Source organism: Sapajus apella, unplaced genomic scaffold (genome assembly GCF_009761245.1).
Source record: "Sapajus apella isolate SASKATOON/1434 unplaced genomic scaffold, GSC_monkey_1.0 scaffold63, whole genome shotgun sequence".
NCBI classification, from domain to species: domain Eukaryota; kingdom Metazoa; phylum Chordata; class Mammalia; order Primates; family Cebidae; genus Sapajus; species Sapajus apella.
In genome coordinates, this window is record NW_022437003.1 from 681,995 (window position 1) to 696,063 (window position 14,069).

The 14,069-nt window shown below is 39.8% G+C and overlaps 1 protein-coding gene across 1 annotated transcript in view; it reads left to right on the plus strand.

Annotated features, from left to right (window-relative positions):
• DCDC2 (doublecortin domain containing 2) overlaps positions 1–14,069 on the plus strand; it is a 197,889-nt gene that overhangs the window by 44,279 nt on the left and 139,541 nt on the right. The window contains exons 3-4 of the mRNA XM_032247628.1: positions 13,019–13,095; positions 13,217–13,348. Of these exons, the coding sequence (XP_032103519.1) occupies positions 13,019–13,095; positions 13,217–13,348 (209 nt within the window). The remainder of the gene's footprint in view (positions 1–13,018; positions 13,096–13,216; positions 13,349–14,069) is intronic.

A 14,069-nucleotide genomic window follows, 5' to 3' on the forward strand; every position in this document is an offset into this window, starting at 1 on the left:
CATGATCACAGCTCATTTCAACCTTGAACGCCTAGACTCAGGCAATCCTTCCACCTCAGCCTCCTGAGTAGCTGGGATTACAAGCATGTGTCACCACACCTAGGTCATTTGAAATCTTTTTAGAAGCAAAGTCTCACTATGTTGCCCAGACTGATCCCAAACTCTGGGCCTCAAGTGAGTCTTCTGCCTTGGCCTACCAAAGTGCTGGGATTACAGGCATGAGCCACCATGCCTGGCTCATATTTTTAATAGTTTAATTGTAAAAGCTCTATTTTTGTTCAAAATAACTTAGATTTTAATGACATTTTAGTATTTTTGGAGAATGTGAGAACTTGGAGAGACTGCTGAAATGCAGTGTCTTCGTCCTGTAGCCGCGTAGAGAAGTCACCAGGTTGGCGAAATGATGCCTCCGGAAACTCGGTGAGGAGTCGCGCTTTTGGGGGAGGAGTTACCTCCCAGGCCAGTGCTGCTGAATAAGCTGTGCCACCTGATTCTTTCCTTTACCCCTTACTGTCTGTCTTCCTTGTCAGCTCAGTGTGAGTGGAGACCCCATCTGCCCTCCTCTGCTGAATCCTCTGAAAAGATCACAAAGCCAGCACATTGTGGGTGAAAACTAAAATCTGCCAAAAACGTTAGCTTCCCTTTTCTTGCCATCTGTTGGTGCGTTCACAGCTTTCTTAGTATTTCTGAAGGACTGAATGTAGATTATGTACAGTTGGCACATTCTCCAGTGGGGATCCTGGGACTAGGTGACTTATTTCCTTGCAGGTGGAAGCTCCACCCACCTCCTGGGCTGCCTGCGGCATACTCAGCATTGCTCACTTTCACCTTGCATTGTTATGTACACACCGTCAGCCGCTCTGCATTCCTAGTGGAAAATTTACATTCCACTGCCTAGATACGCTTGGTAGCAAAATCCCATTTGGGAAAATAAAACAAAAATTGACACTGGTGAAATCTAAGTATGGTGTAGTAGGTTAAGAAAGAATACAAAAGAAAAGACCAACAATCCCCAAATACTTTAATTTTTTTCCCACTGCTTGGTTAGTGGCAGTTCCTGTAACTTCTGAGAATTCTCTTGAGTTAATTGGTTATTCTTTAACTTTATGGGGGTCATATTATTCTTTTAAGCATAGCATTAGGGAAACCCATGAGCATTTACTTTTGAATACTTTAACAAGTATTCAAGTACTATTTATTTTCTTGTAAGATAAAGTGCCCTTTGCAAATAATTAAGTTTAGAATAAGTTGGTACACTTAAGGCTTCACATTATGTATTCAGCTTCTGTTAGGATTATCTGTGGAAATATTTCTGTGGAGATTTATTCCACAGAAAACAATAAAGAGAAAATCAAACTGGAATTTCAATAGCTTGGAAATTTGTGGTATATAAGAAAGCTGATTTGAAGAATCAAAATTTGCTAAGACTTAGCAATGTAAACAATTATTTAAATATATACTTACACCAAAGATTTTTCCAAAGAAGGTATTACTTATGATAGGTATCTTATCTTTTGGGTCACTTTTAGGCTAAAAGAGAAATATTTTAATTTCTTTTTGAATAGCATATCAGCTGTATGCTAATTTGATTTGCATTTTTTTCCTGTGTCAGTGAATGGAAGCATTCATTTAGATCATAGTACAAAAGGCAACATAGGCAAACCAGTGCTGCTATGTTATCCATTATTGGGAGGAAAATAACCATCTGAATAAGGAATGATAATCCACACTTGACAGATGAGCACTAACCTTTCCTTTGGGAATCAGCCCATGTCCTGGGTACAGCAACTGGGGACCAGTAGGGAGGACCCAGGTAGAGATGAATGGTTTCATCAGCTCATCAAAACTAATTGGACCCTTCTGGGAATGTTCCAGACAGCTTGTTCATTATAATTAAAGACATCTTCTCTAACTAGGTTCTCACTGGTTAGTGCAGTTGGAATTAAGAAAAATTATTATTATATAACAATGCCAGTAAAGAGATTCTTTCCAAAATATTTCCATGGCTGGCCTGATTTTGCCACCATGGCTGGAGTCTGGAATGTCTAGAAGTTTCTGGGGTTAACAGATTTTATTTTTCATTCCACTGAGGTTGTACATAAATTGTACTGTCAGCCTCATGTGAAGAATAGTTGACAGTAGCCAGGGGGAGAGAGACTTGAGTGACTTGAGAACATATTGGGACCACTGAATTAGGGTGGCCTAGATATGCCAATTTATATAAATAAATATGTTAAAAACGTGCGCTTTGAATGAAGAGACTCCCAAACAGGCTTTGTGTGAGCAACATGGCTGTTTATTCACCCGGGTGCAGTTGGGCTAGGCTGAAAAGGGCATTAGCAAAGGGCAGTGGGATAGGAGTTGGTTTTATAGGTTTGACGTGGGCAGTGGAAAGTTACAGAGAGTAAGGTCAGTTACAGTGGTGGGGTAGGGGCAAGGAGTATACATTACCATAAGCTCAGTTACAATGGCAGGTGGGATAAGAGTAAAGGTGGTAGGGTGGGATGAGGAGTATTCACATTATGGTAATAACAGGATGGCAGGGTGGGGTGAGGGGAAGCTTATTTCTGGGGAAGCTCCACAGGGCAATCAGGGATAAGGGCAAATGCAGGGGTGAGGGGTGCTGGGTGCTGGGTGGTGGAGGGGGTGGAGGGATGGAGGGGTGTGGGGAGTGGTAGAGGGTGATGAGCTGAGGCAGGCAGGTCTTTAGACTTTCTGGGTCCGGCCTTGCACATGGAGGCCTGACAAAATATATGTCAAATATATGCAATATTGCATATGTATTCAGTTACTTATCATTCAAGAAACGTGTTGTTTAAATGAGCACAAATATGTGTCTGTTATTTCTGCTGGTGGCTAGTTTCTGTCTTGAGCAGTATTAGCAGTAGGAAGGACTGTGGCTTGGAAGTCAGAAGTGGATTCATGTGACTGCTTCTTTCCTTACTGCGTAACCTTGAGAGATGGGGAGGCTCATCTTTTCCCATCCATACAGTTAGAGTAACGATAACCACATAAAGTTACTTTGAGGAAGAAATGTGAATATAAATGAAAATCTTTTGTAAATTCTGAACTGTGAATTTATTATGAATTTATTATGTGAATTTATTTAGAGTGATATCGTGAAAAGTCAAAGTAGTATATGGAGAGTATTTGAGGCAGTTCTGAGCATAATAGATGCTCAAAAATTGGTGTCCTAATTGTTGTTTAATTAAAGTATGTACTGACTATATTCTGTATTCAGAGCACCAAGATTAAGTTTTTGGGTTATAGATAAGGCTGTTTACTAAGAAAACAAATAAATATACAGTCTACATAAATATTGATGCCATTGGGGAATATGCTAAATTTATAAAAAGAATTGAATGGAAAGTTCAGACAAAGTGATTTGCATTCTAGAGGAGAGAAATTATCCAGCCGAGTGAATGCTGAGTGTGGTAAAAGAGAGAAATAAGGTCACAGTGTGGTGGGATGCAGTCAGCTCAAATGTGATCTCAAATAATCAAGTCCAACGCACGAGCACATCATCTGAAGCCAGTGGCAGCTTTTATAGGTGTTTGCATAGGTGTCACATGTTTGGGTCTGTGCTTCAGGAAGACGAATTCATACAGAGTTGGATGAGAGGCAGGAATCCTCAAAGATGCTAGAGGCAGGAATCCTGGTTAGACCATGCTGGGTATAGTTCCTGGAGGATTTGTGAGGACCTGGCCTTGGGCTGTGAGGGCAGGTAAGAAGGACACAGAGAAAGTAATTTTGACAGGCGAGAGCTCTAGGACTTCATCATTGATAATGATGTGTCCTGTGGTAACATTTTCTTGCAACTGCTTTGAGAAAAAAAATGCAGGTGATTTATGAAAATTGAATAATGCAAAACAAATTTTTTATGCTTTAGTGACTCTGCTGAATTGATGATGGTTTAGGTACAGACAGACTTTTAAAAATCTTAGTTTTAATGAAAAGCATTAGACATATCCAGCTGGGCATACAGATTTGCTGTCAGGAGAAAAATCTGGACTAGAGATAGGGATTTGGTTGTCACTGGCAAAATGTCGTTGGTCATCCACAACATGGCATGTGATAAATTTGACCAAGGGAGTGTTTGGGTTAAAAGCAGGGAACACAGACATGGAACTCTGTGGGAGTAAATACCAACATTTAATGTGTGCAGAGGAGGAGGACTTGGTATAGGAAACTTAGAATGGTCACAGAAGGATGGGGTTCAGAGACAACATATTGCTGAATTGAGACGAACTATCCAGTTACGCATTCCGGTACTGTTTTTCTTCAATACCACAGAAGATTATATACCCCAAATACTTGGGAGCTGTACTATTTTAGATTAACAATGGTTACTTAATTTTCTGGAGCTTAATTTTTCGGAGCTCAATTTTCTTACATCCAAAAGAGCACAACGCTAGAAAAAGATATTTTAGCATGTCAGGTATTATATAGGATACAATGTTCTGTAAGATATATCCAACTATAAAAGTATATTTGTTTAAAAAACACTTTAATATAAATCTATGAAAATTCATCAAGAAAATGGATACTATGTTTCTTTTATAATTTTGCATTGATCAAAACCATCTGGATTTACTTGATTAACATTTATCTGGTAAATATTTTTCCATAGTTTTCATCTACCCATATCTTGTTTTTGTCTTTAAAAAAAGGTTGTATTTTTTTTTAATAGACAAGGTCTCACTAATGTTGCCCAAGCCGGTCCTGAACTCCTGAACTCAAGCAATCCTCCCATCTTAGCCTCCCAAAATACTGGGATTATGGACATGAGCCACTATGCCTAGCCTACTAACGTCTTTATATTTAAGTGTCTCTATTATAAACAGTATATAGTGAGATCTTGTTCTTTCATCTAGTCCACCTGTCTCTGTCCTTTAATTGGAGTTTTTAGTTCATTTCAATTTACTGAATTACTGGCATGATTAGATTTGAGTTTATCATGTTATTATTTGTTTATTTGTTCCATCTAATATTTTTTATTCCTTCTTTCCTGCCTTTGATAGTAATAGATTCATCAAATAGTTTCACAATTATTTCATCTCTCTTTTGGCTTTTTAGCTATGCCTCTCAGGGCTTTTGTTCTTAGTAGTTACTCTAGGCTCACAATATACATCCTTAACTTCTTTTAGTCTGCCTTCAAATAATATTATGCCAGCTCATGAAGCACTGTACGACAGAATAATTCCATTTATCTTTACTCATACCTTTGTGTTCTTATTAACTATTTAACTGTTATGTATGTTACCAATCTCATAAATCATCATTATGATTTTTGCTTTGAAGTAGCTTTTAGGATTAATTTTTTTTAAGTTTTAAAAATTGCTCACGTATTTCCATTCGATGTCCTGTTATTCTGTGCAGATCTAGGTTTCTATCTTGTATTATTTTCCTTGTCTGAAGAACTTCCTTGACTATTTTTTGGTAGCGTGGGTCTGGCAACATTCAATGCTTTTGGCTTTTGTCTGTCTCAAAAAAGGTCTTTGTTTCAACTTCCTTTTTGGAAGATATTTTCTCAGGGCATGTTCTATTGTGTCTAATCTGCTAAAGTGCTTGGAATGAATTCTTCATTACAGATACCCTTCTTTTTAGTTGTAGAATTTTCATTTGGTTCTTTAGAGTTTCAATTTTTGGGCTTAAATTTCTCATATTTTATCTTTTTCCACCTTTTATACTGAATTCTTTAGCATCTGTATAATATATTAAAATCCTTATTTGCTAATTTCAGTATCATGATCGTCTCTGGGTTTGACTTTCTCTTGATAATGGGTCATCCTGTTTTCCTTTTTATTTATATGTTTTGTAGTTTTTGTCGTGTGCTAGTCATTTTGTATGAAATTTTGTATAAAACTTATAGAAATTTAAAGTAGGTGATACTTATCCCCGGGAAAAACCATGTCCCCTTCTTTTGGGCTGCTAGGGAAAGGAGCTGATTTTGGTGTATAATCCATAGTTGATCTGGGAAAAGACTGGGCTTCAGTTTTAGTTAGATTTTCTTTATTAATAGTTTCTAACACTTAGAGGGTGAAATCAAGGCTTGCTTTCTGTGCAACAGGACTTGGGAGTTAATATTGGTGAGATTTAGAAATCTGTCTCTACAATTAGTCCAGCTGTTAGCTATTTACCCTGCTGGAGATTCTATTACCCAGCTTTCCACACCATGGGATTCCTTTCTCTGCACTTTTGCCCTGTTCTTGGCTTTTGTTACACTTCTGTGCACTTGATGAAGGCCCCATGGGGAAGAATTCGTGGGTGATGTGGACCTGCTCTGCAACTGGGTTTTCTTGGTTATGCTGACTAACACAGGCTGTCCATGGAGATTTACTCCGCTGCCTTTTGTGCCCGTGGGGATGAAAGCAGCTGAAGATTTCTTTTCCCTTAGAAAGGGTTCATCCCTCTCTGGAATTTAGTTCATCTAGACTTCTTTGCATCCTAAAAAAGTGACGTTGACACTTTGCAATGTCAGTTATGACACATCCCCTCAAAAACAGGGCCCGCTAAATGTAGCAGATCTCATCAGACATCTTAGCCAGTCTTTCTCCCATTAAAAAAATAGTGACATTGAAAAAAAATGGGCGAGTCTTTAAAAATCTTTTTTACAACAATCTATAATTTGGATATATTTGGTATATTGACTCCTAGATAAATTGTTTTCTACTCTGGTGTCTTTTACTAGTCTTGGCCCTTCTCATTTATCAAAAAGTGGTGAAAACTGATTCAATATTTTGTAAAGGATTTTGTTCTCTTTGATGCTGTGTGCTGTTTGTTAAGTAGTAACAGTTTCCTCTAAAATTGCCATTTTGAGAACGTACTTTTCCTTAAATCCGTATAATGAAGAAAATAGAGTTGAAGCTTCTTTGTGTAGGTTGGCTTATATTTTGTAAATAAATAGCTTTACTACATATTTTTCTTTAAATGCTTGTTTGTCTGATGGACAGTCACTAAAATCTGATATGTATTTTTAAAAAGTTATTGAAAACTGCGCTTTTAAATTGTATAATCAGTTATTCTAAGAGGTTAGTGGTCATTAGATTTTCGTGATGGTATCATTTAACAGCATCCTTTCCTCTCCTCCTTAGACTGAGTTTGGTGTTTCTGGACCAGGTTTTCAAGATGTGGTGAGTGCTGAGGTTTGAGGCAGATGGATTCTCTGAAGCATTCAGTTTACAGCCCCAGGAGTGAAACTGCTATTTTATTAATTAGTTCATGGAGCCTCCCTTTGGGCTAGTTTAGCAGGATTATTCCTACTTTTAGCTGTCTAGAAATTGAGGTGTGAAGTGTTGAATTGGTTCATGTAAAAAGGCTTAGGCAATCAGTGTCAAAATTGAGAATTCCAGACCTTTAGTCAGTTACTCAGTTTATCAACCTTCATCATTCAGTTTATCAACCTTCATCATGTTATTCCAAATATATATTATTATTTTTATTAATTTTTTTTTTTTTTTTTTTTTAAAGACAGGGTTTCACCATGTTGGCCGGACTGGTCTCGAACTTATGACCTCAGGTGATCCGCTCGCCTCGGCCTCTTAAAGTGCTGGTATTACAGGCGTGAGCCACCATGCCCAGCCCAAATATATATTTTTAAAAGAACAATTTTGGTTTCATTGAGTTTATTTTTCATAGCAAACAGATTCATCTAGCTTTTAACTCGACTGTTGACCCAGTTGTGATATTGACCTACTGTTATGGAATTTGTGAAGTTGACTTAAATTACTTACATAAACTTACTGGGTTCACATGAAGCATGTTATTTTTATATGGTCCTCTGTGACATAAACACAATATAAATTTAAATAAGATATCAGAGACAGAGTGATATATTGGAAAGAGCATGCAATTTGTATCCAAATTCTGCACAAGACTCCTTCCTAGCTCATCCCATTCCAGCATGGTAAGCATGGTTAAGTCACTTTTGCCATCTTTGACTTTGGAAATATTTCCAAGAAACATTTTGCCTGTCCGTTCATCCATCCATCCATCCATCCATCCATCCATCCATCCATCCGTCTTCTATCTAATCCCCACTCAGGGGTTAGAAGTGGGGTTTTGTCAGCCTCTTCAGCCTGTTCCAGAATGACTCCTCTCTCTAATTCACTAGGCTAACCTACTTCTCAATATCCAAATAAACTTGGTTTTTCAAGACAATGTTGAGCCCAGTGCAGAATCAAAGCAAGAGGTCAGTCATCAGTGTGTCCTGCTTTTACTTGGTGTTGATTTCTTCTTCAAATGACAAAGCCAAAGTACAAAGTGAAAGTTTGAATTTTGCAATGGTAACTTACCATTTGATTGGTTTCATAGTCACAGATTACACAAGTAATCTCGTCTGCTTGCTCACCAGTGAACTCCATCCCTGGGTACACGGGGGTCTGAGTGGGAATACCTCATGCTCTGTCTCTAAGTGTCCACCTCCATATATTATATCAATATAATATTGATACTTAATATTATCCACATATTTGAAGTAGCATTTCTTTTCTTTTCTTTTTTCCTGGGACAGTTTCACTTTTATAGCGCAGGCTGGAGTGCGGTGGTGCAATATTGCCTCACTGCAACCGCCACCTCCCGGGTTCGAGCGATTCACATTCCTCAGCTTCCAAGTAGCTGGGATTACAGGTGCCCACCACGCCCAGCTAATTTTTGTATTTTTAGTAGAGACAGGGTTTCACCATGTTGGCCATGAATGGTTGTGAACTCCTGACCTCAGGTGATCCACCCACCTTGGCCTCCCAAAGTGTGCCTGGCCTGAGGTAGCATTTATTTTCAAAGTGCAAGGGGAAGTGTAGGGAAAATACACTTATAAGAAAATTTGATTTAAAAATTCTAATTTATCATTATGTTCCACATCATCTAAAGCCATCGTGTCCCCAGAGTACTCCCAATTGACCAACCCTTTATCCCTGATTGGGGCTCTGAAGAAGTTCCCCTTATACCCATTTGATTGGGTTTAATTTTTATGTATGTGGTTTATTATTTAAAATGTCTGGTAAAAATGCTTTTTATATAAAAACTGGTATTGTTTTAAAAAAGTATGAAGCGTTTTATACAGTTATCTTACTTTTTTTCTTTTACAATTCAGGTATACCACTTTGAGTAGTTTTTCAGATATTTACTGTATCTGAAAACAATAATTTGGTTATTTTAATTATAATAACTCCAGGAAATATAACTTTAAGATTAGTTTTCAATTCAACTGGTTAACCATGAACATTTGGGGAACACTTTTGCCATGCTGAATGAGGAAAACCATAATTGTTTAAAACAAATGGTTTGATGGAATTCAAGTAATAATTTACATACTGAGAGTCAAATCACATAATTGTTTCAACAATCATGTATTTTCATGAATTTCAGTATATTCTTTATAGCTATCTGTGCTCTAAAGCCAAATAACACGTTTTAGACAATGAAACAAGATTTTTTCAAGTTATTCACCTTCATCTTTAATTCAGTAATCCAACAAGATTTTAAACCATCAAGAATGAGTGTGGTTAGAGAGCCACAGATTGCGAAGAGGATGAAGTATGTGCTTAGTACATTGCTAGATAATTCATTAAGGTAGAATGCTTGAGCCCAGGAGTTTGAGGTTACAGTGGGCTATGATCGCACCACTGCACTCTAGCCTGGGTGACAGAGCAACACCCTGTCTCTGAAAAGGAAAAAGAATGATATAACCCTCACGCGTAAGTACCAATTTGAAACAATCTCTGTGATAAATTGTTAAATTAAAAAAGCAACGTGCTGAAGAATGGGTAGAGCAGGACATCATTGCATTTAAAAATTATTTGTACATGCTATCTAGAGAAGATAACATGCATGCATGTGTATAGACCATCTTTGAAGGAATATTTCTAACTCTGGTTGCAGCTTGGTGATTAGGGCACAGGAGTGGGAAGGGCACTTCATTTTTACTGTACACCCCTTTTAACCACTTGAATTTTGTTCAGGTGCATGCATTACCTGTTAAACATTTCTTTTTCTTTTGAGACAGAGTCTCAGTTTGTTGCCCAGCCTGGAGTGCAACGGTGCAATCTTGGCTCACTGCAACCTCTGCTTCCTGGGTTCAAGCAATCCTCGTGCCTCAGCCTCCCAAGTAGCTGGGACTACACACATGCATCGCCACGCCTAGCTAACTTTTGTATTTTTAATAGACATGGGGTTTCACTATGTTGGCCAGGTTGGTCCCAAATTCCTGACCTTAGGTGATCTGCCCGCCTCATTCCCCCAATGTGCTGGGATTACAGGCGTGAGCAACTGCAGCCAGCCTAGAGTATTAAATTGTAACAAACATTTATTGTACAATTCATAGGCAATGCCACGCACTGTTTTAGGTACTGGAGAGTCACAGAAAAATTACTCATATTTGTTTCTCTCAGAGATGGCATAATTATACCAAGAATGGAGTCCCATAAATGATTTAGGGCTACTATTTGATTTTTAAGATAACTAGCGAAATGTGTAGCAGATAGTTAGGGGCTCATAGGTACAGGTTCACTAAAACTCTGCCATATATTGTTTGTGATTTTAGGCCAATTAATTAATCAAGTTCCAGTTACTTCCTGTGAGTTGGAACTATAGTAATGCTACTTCAGAACATGGTTTTGATGATTAAAAGATATAGAATGCATATAGATTACTTAGTACAGTGCTTGCCGTGAAATATAGCACAACTATTACCTAGTCTTATAAATTAGTGCTCTTTGCTTGTAAGTTTTCCTTTCAAATCCTGGGGCAAAATCACCTAAAACTCAAAGTACAAGAATCAATACTATCTTAGCAGTAGCAGCTTGAGACAGAAAGTGAAAGCAGAATGAGCAGGGAATGATCGGTGATCACTGAGCTGGGCCTTGCGGAGCAGATGCAATTCCAGCAGGTGGAGAAAGGAGGAGGGCGTATTGGGCAGATGGGGCAAAGGCAAGGAGTGGATACAGGTGCTGTTTCGGGGATGGAGGGGAGCTGGCTGGTTCGACTGCAGTGCGTGGCGAGGAGCCTGTGTGGAAGGAAGGAGTATTGCTGGGACATGAGGGCGCCAAGTAAGCGGTGCTTGTTTCTGGGAGTTCTTGCAGGCCATGCTTGAAAGTCAGGATTTATCTTCCAGGGTTAAAGGTGGACACCAGACAGCAGAAGCCTGAAGAGAGGCTACGGGGGAGGAAGTGGAAATAGGAATAACTAGGAGAGAGATGGCAGCTGTACCTGAGAGGGGCCGTAAGGTCAAGGGGAAATTAAAGACACCAGGTGGAGGTGGAGAGTCTGAAATGAATGGAACAAACAGAGACAGCAGAGGACAAAACCAAGGGTGGGGGGCTGGCTTCGTTAAGGCACGGAGTTCTTTCTTCTGAGACAGACGAGGAAAAATGGTGAGGATACAGATGAGGTGGGTTGTGGAGGGAAGGAAGGTTGAGGGGCTTCATGCCTACTGGCTTCTAGTTCTTGACATTTGGAATGAAACGATCTGCGGAGAGTGTGTGCGCCTGGAGTGGGATTTGAGGGGTTAGCGTGAGAGGTGAGAATTTGGACTCTCCACTGTGGGAAATGGAAAAAAGAATCCATCTGGGAGGGGTGGAGGGCTGGCTGAGCAAGCAGTACTGAGGATCAGCCCATGTCTGGATGCCGAAAGCCGGTCTCAGGTGAAGGCTGCTCGTGGGGCCTCGTGGTTCTCTCTAACAGCCGCTGGGACGCTGGAAGCAAAAAGAGAGGCAAAGGTGATCAGATCGATCTACCCTGTTGCAAAGGCTGCAGGAATCGAGGATGCTGGTGTGAGTGCATCGAATTCAGTGGGGGATAGAGGAGGAAGTGAAACCTGGGAAAAGTTGCTTGCCTCAGTCTTAAGAGAAAAGGGTAGGGTCAGGCACTTGGTGGGGGCCAAGGAGCAGAAAGCAGGTGCATGAGAATGGGAGAGGAAAGATGGTGGAACACAGTATCTTGAGCTGCAGGTACAGCACTTCAGAGCTCAAGATTTTTAAAAAATTATACTTTAAGTTCTGGGATACATGTGTAGATTGGGAAGGTATGTTACATTGCTATACGCCTGCCATGGGGTTGGCTGCACCCATCAACCTGTCATCTACATTAGGTATTTCTCCAAGTGCTGTCCCTCCACTACCCTCCCACCCCCAGACAGGCCCCGGTGTGTGATGTTCCCCTCCCTGTGTGCATGTGTTCTCATTGTTCAACTCCCACTTATGAGTGAGAACATGCGGTGTTTGGTTTTCTTTTCTTGTGTTAGTTTGCTGAGGATGATGGTTTCCAGCTTTATCCATGTCCCTGCAAAGGACATGAACTCATCCTTTTTTATGGCTGCATGGTATTCCATGGTGTATATGTGCCACATTTTCTTTATCCAGCCTATCATTGATGGGCATTTGGGTTGGTTCCAAGTCTTCGCTATTGTGAATAGCGCTGCAGTAAACATACATGTGCATGTGTCTTTATGGTAGAATGATATATAATTTTTTGGGTATATACCCAGTAATGGGATTGCTGGGTCAAATGGTATTTCTGGTTCTAGATCCTTGAGAAATCACCACACTGCCTTCCACAATGGTTGAACTAATTTTCACTCCCACCAACAGTGTAAAAGCGTTGCTGTGTCTCCACATCCTCTCCAGCATCTGTTTCTGACTGGTGTGAGATGTATCTCACTGTGGTGCTCAAGGTGTTATAGGATTATTGTTGTTTTTCAGAGAGCATTGTTTAAAAATTGCCTTAATGTTTTCGTAATAGTCCACGATTTTTGTTTTTTTGTTTGTTTGTTTTGGGCACAGATCATGGCCAGTGTGCCTAGGGCTTAAGGGAAATTTTTCTTTGTTTTCTTGAGAGCTTTGTTAAGGGCTTATAATATTGCTAAAGGGTGAGCTCAGAGTTTCTATAAATGGGGAAAAAAGCAAGGTTTTAACAAAGGCATAGCCAGTCTGAGGCAGTTCCTTAGAAACCTGTAGATTTTCCTCACAGGAAAAAAAGCTAATATAAGCTTAGTGATTGACGTTTTTTTCCTTTGCTTTTAAAGGTAAAACCAGTAATCCATAGCAGGATTAACGTGTCCGCTCGCTTTAGAAAACCACTTCAGGAGCCCTGCACTATCTTGTAAGTTGAAACCCTTTATACTTCAGGTTAAAATGGCTTGGTGGTTTTCCTTTTGGTTGGGAATTTGTGTTGCAGTTGTCAAGGCGTAACTGTTTCAAATGGTTTGCCTCCTGTTTTTCAGCTTGATTGCAAATGGAGACCTGATGAACCCAGCTTCTCGCCTCCTTATCCCCAGGAAAGCCTTGAATCAGTGGGATCATATACTACAAATGGTCACAGAAAAAATCACTCTGAGGAGTGGTGCTGTTCACAGGTGCGTCAAAACAATCTCGTAAATGGAGGATTTTTGGTAGATAACGGCAAGATTTTATTCTTTGGAAGATGTTGTTGAAGATATTCTCAGGCGGTTCTGGAGTCCCTGGTCTGTAGATTTGAATTTTGGCTCCCCAGTTAGGCTCTGTATGCTTCAGTTTCTTTATCTGTAGAATGGAAATACAGTAGTACTTACCTCATAGGGTTGTTTAAGGAATGAGGTAATTCACATACAGAGCTTAAAACAGTCATTGTCACATGGTAGCACATCCACAAATATTAACGATGTTTAATTTTTGATTTAGAGTAAATTGGCAAGCATCAACATTACTTTAGTTGAGAAGGATTTTTTAAAAGAGCCAGCCTCTTAACTCTTAATTCTCCTTTTATTTAAAAGGAGGTATTTATAATTATTTGATAGTTGAAACTATTTGCCTATTAGTGGGTTTAAAGAGGAGCCATAGCCGGGCGCGGTGGCTCAAGCCTGTAATCCCAGCACTTTGGGAGGCCGAGGCGGGTGGATCACGAGGTCAAGAGATCGAGACCATCCTGGTCAACACAGTGAAACCCCGTCTCTACTAAAACTACAAAAAATTAGCTGGGCATGGTGGTGCGTGCCTGTAATCCCAGCTACTCAGGAGGCTGAGGCAGGAGAATTGCCTGAACCTAGGAGGTGGAGGTTGTGGTGAGCCGAGATCGCGCCATTGCACTCCAGCCTGGGT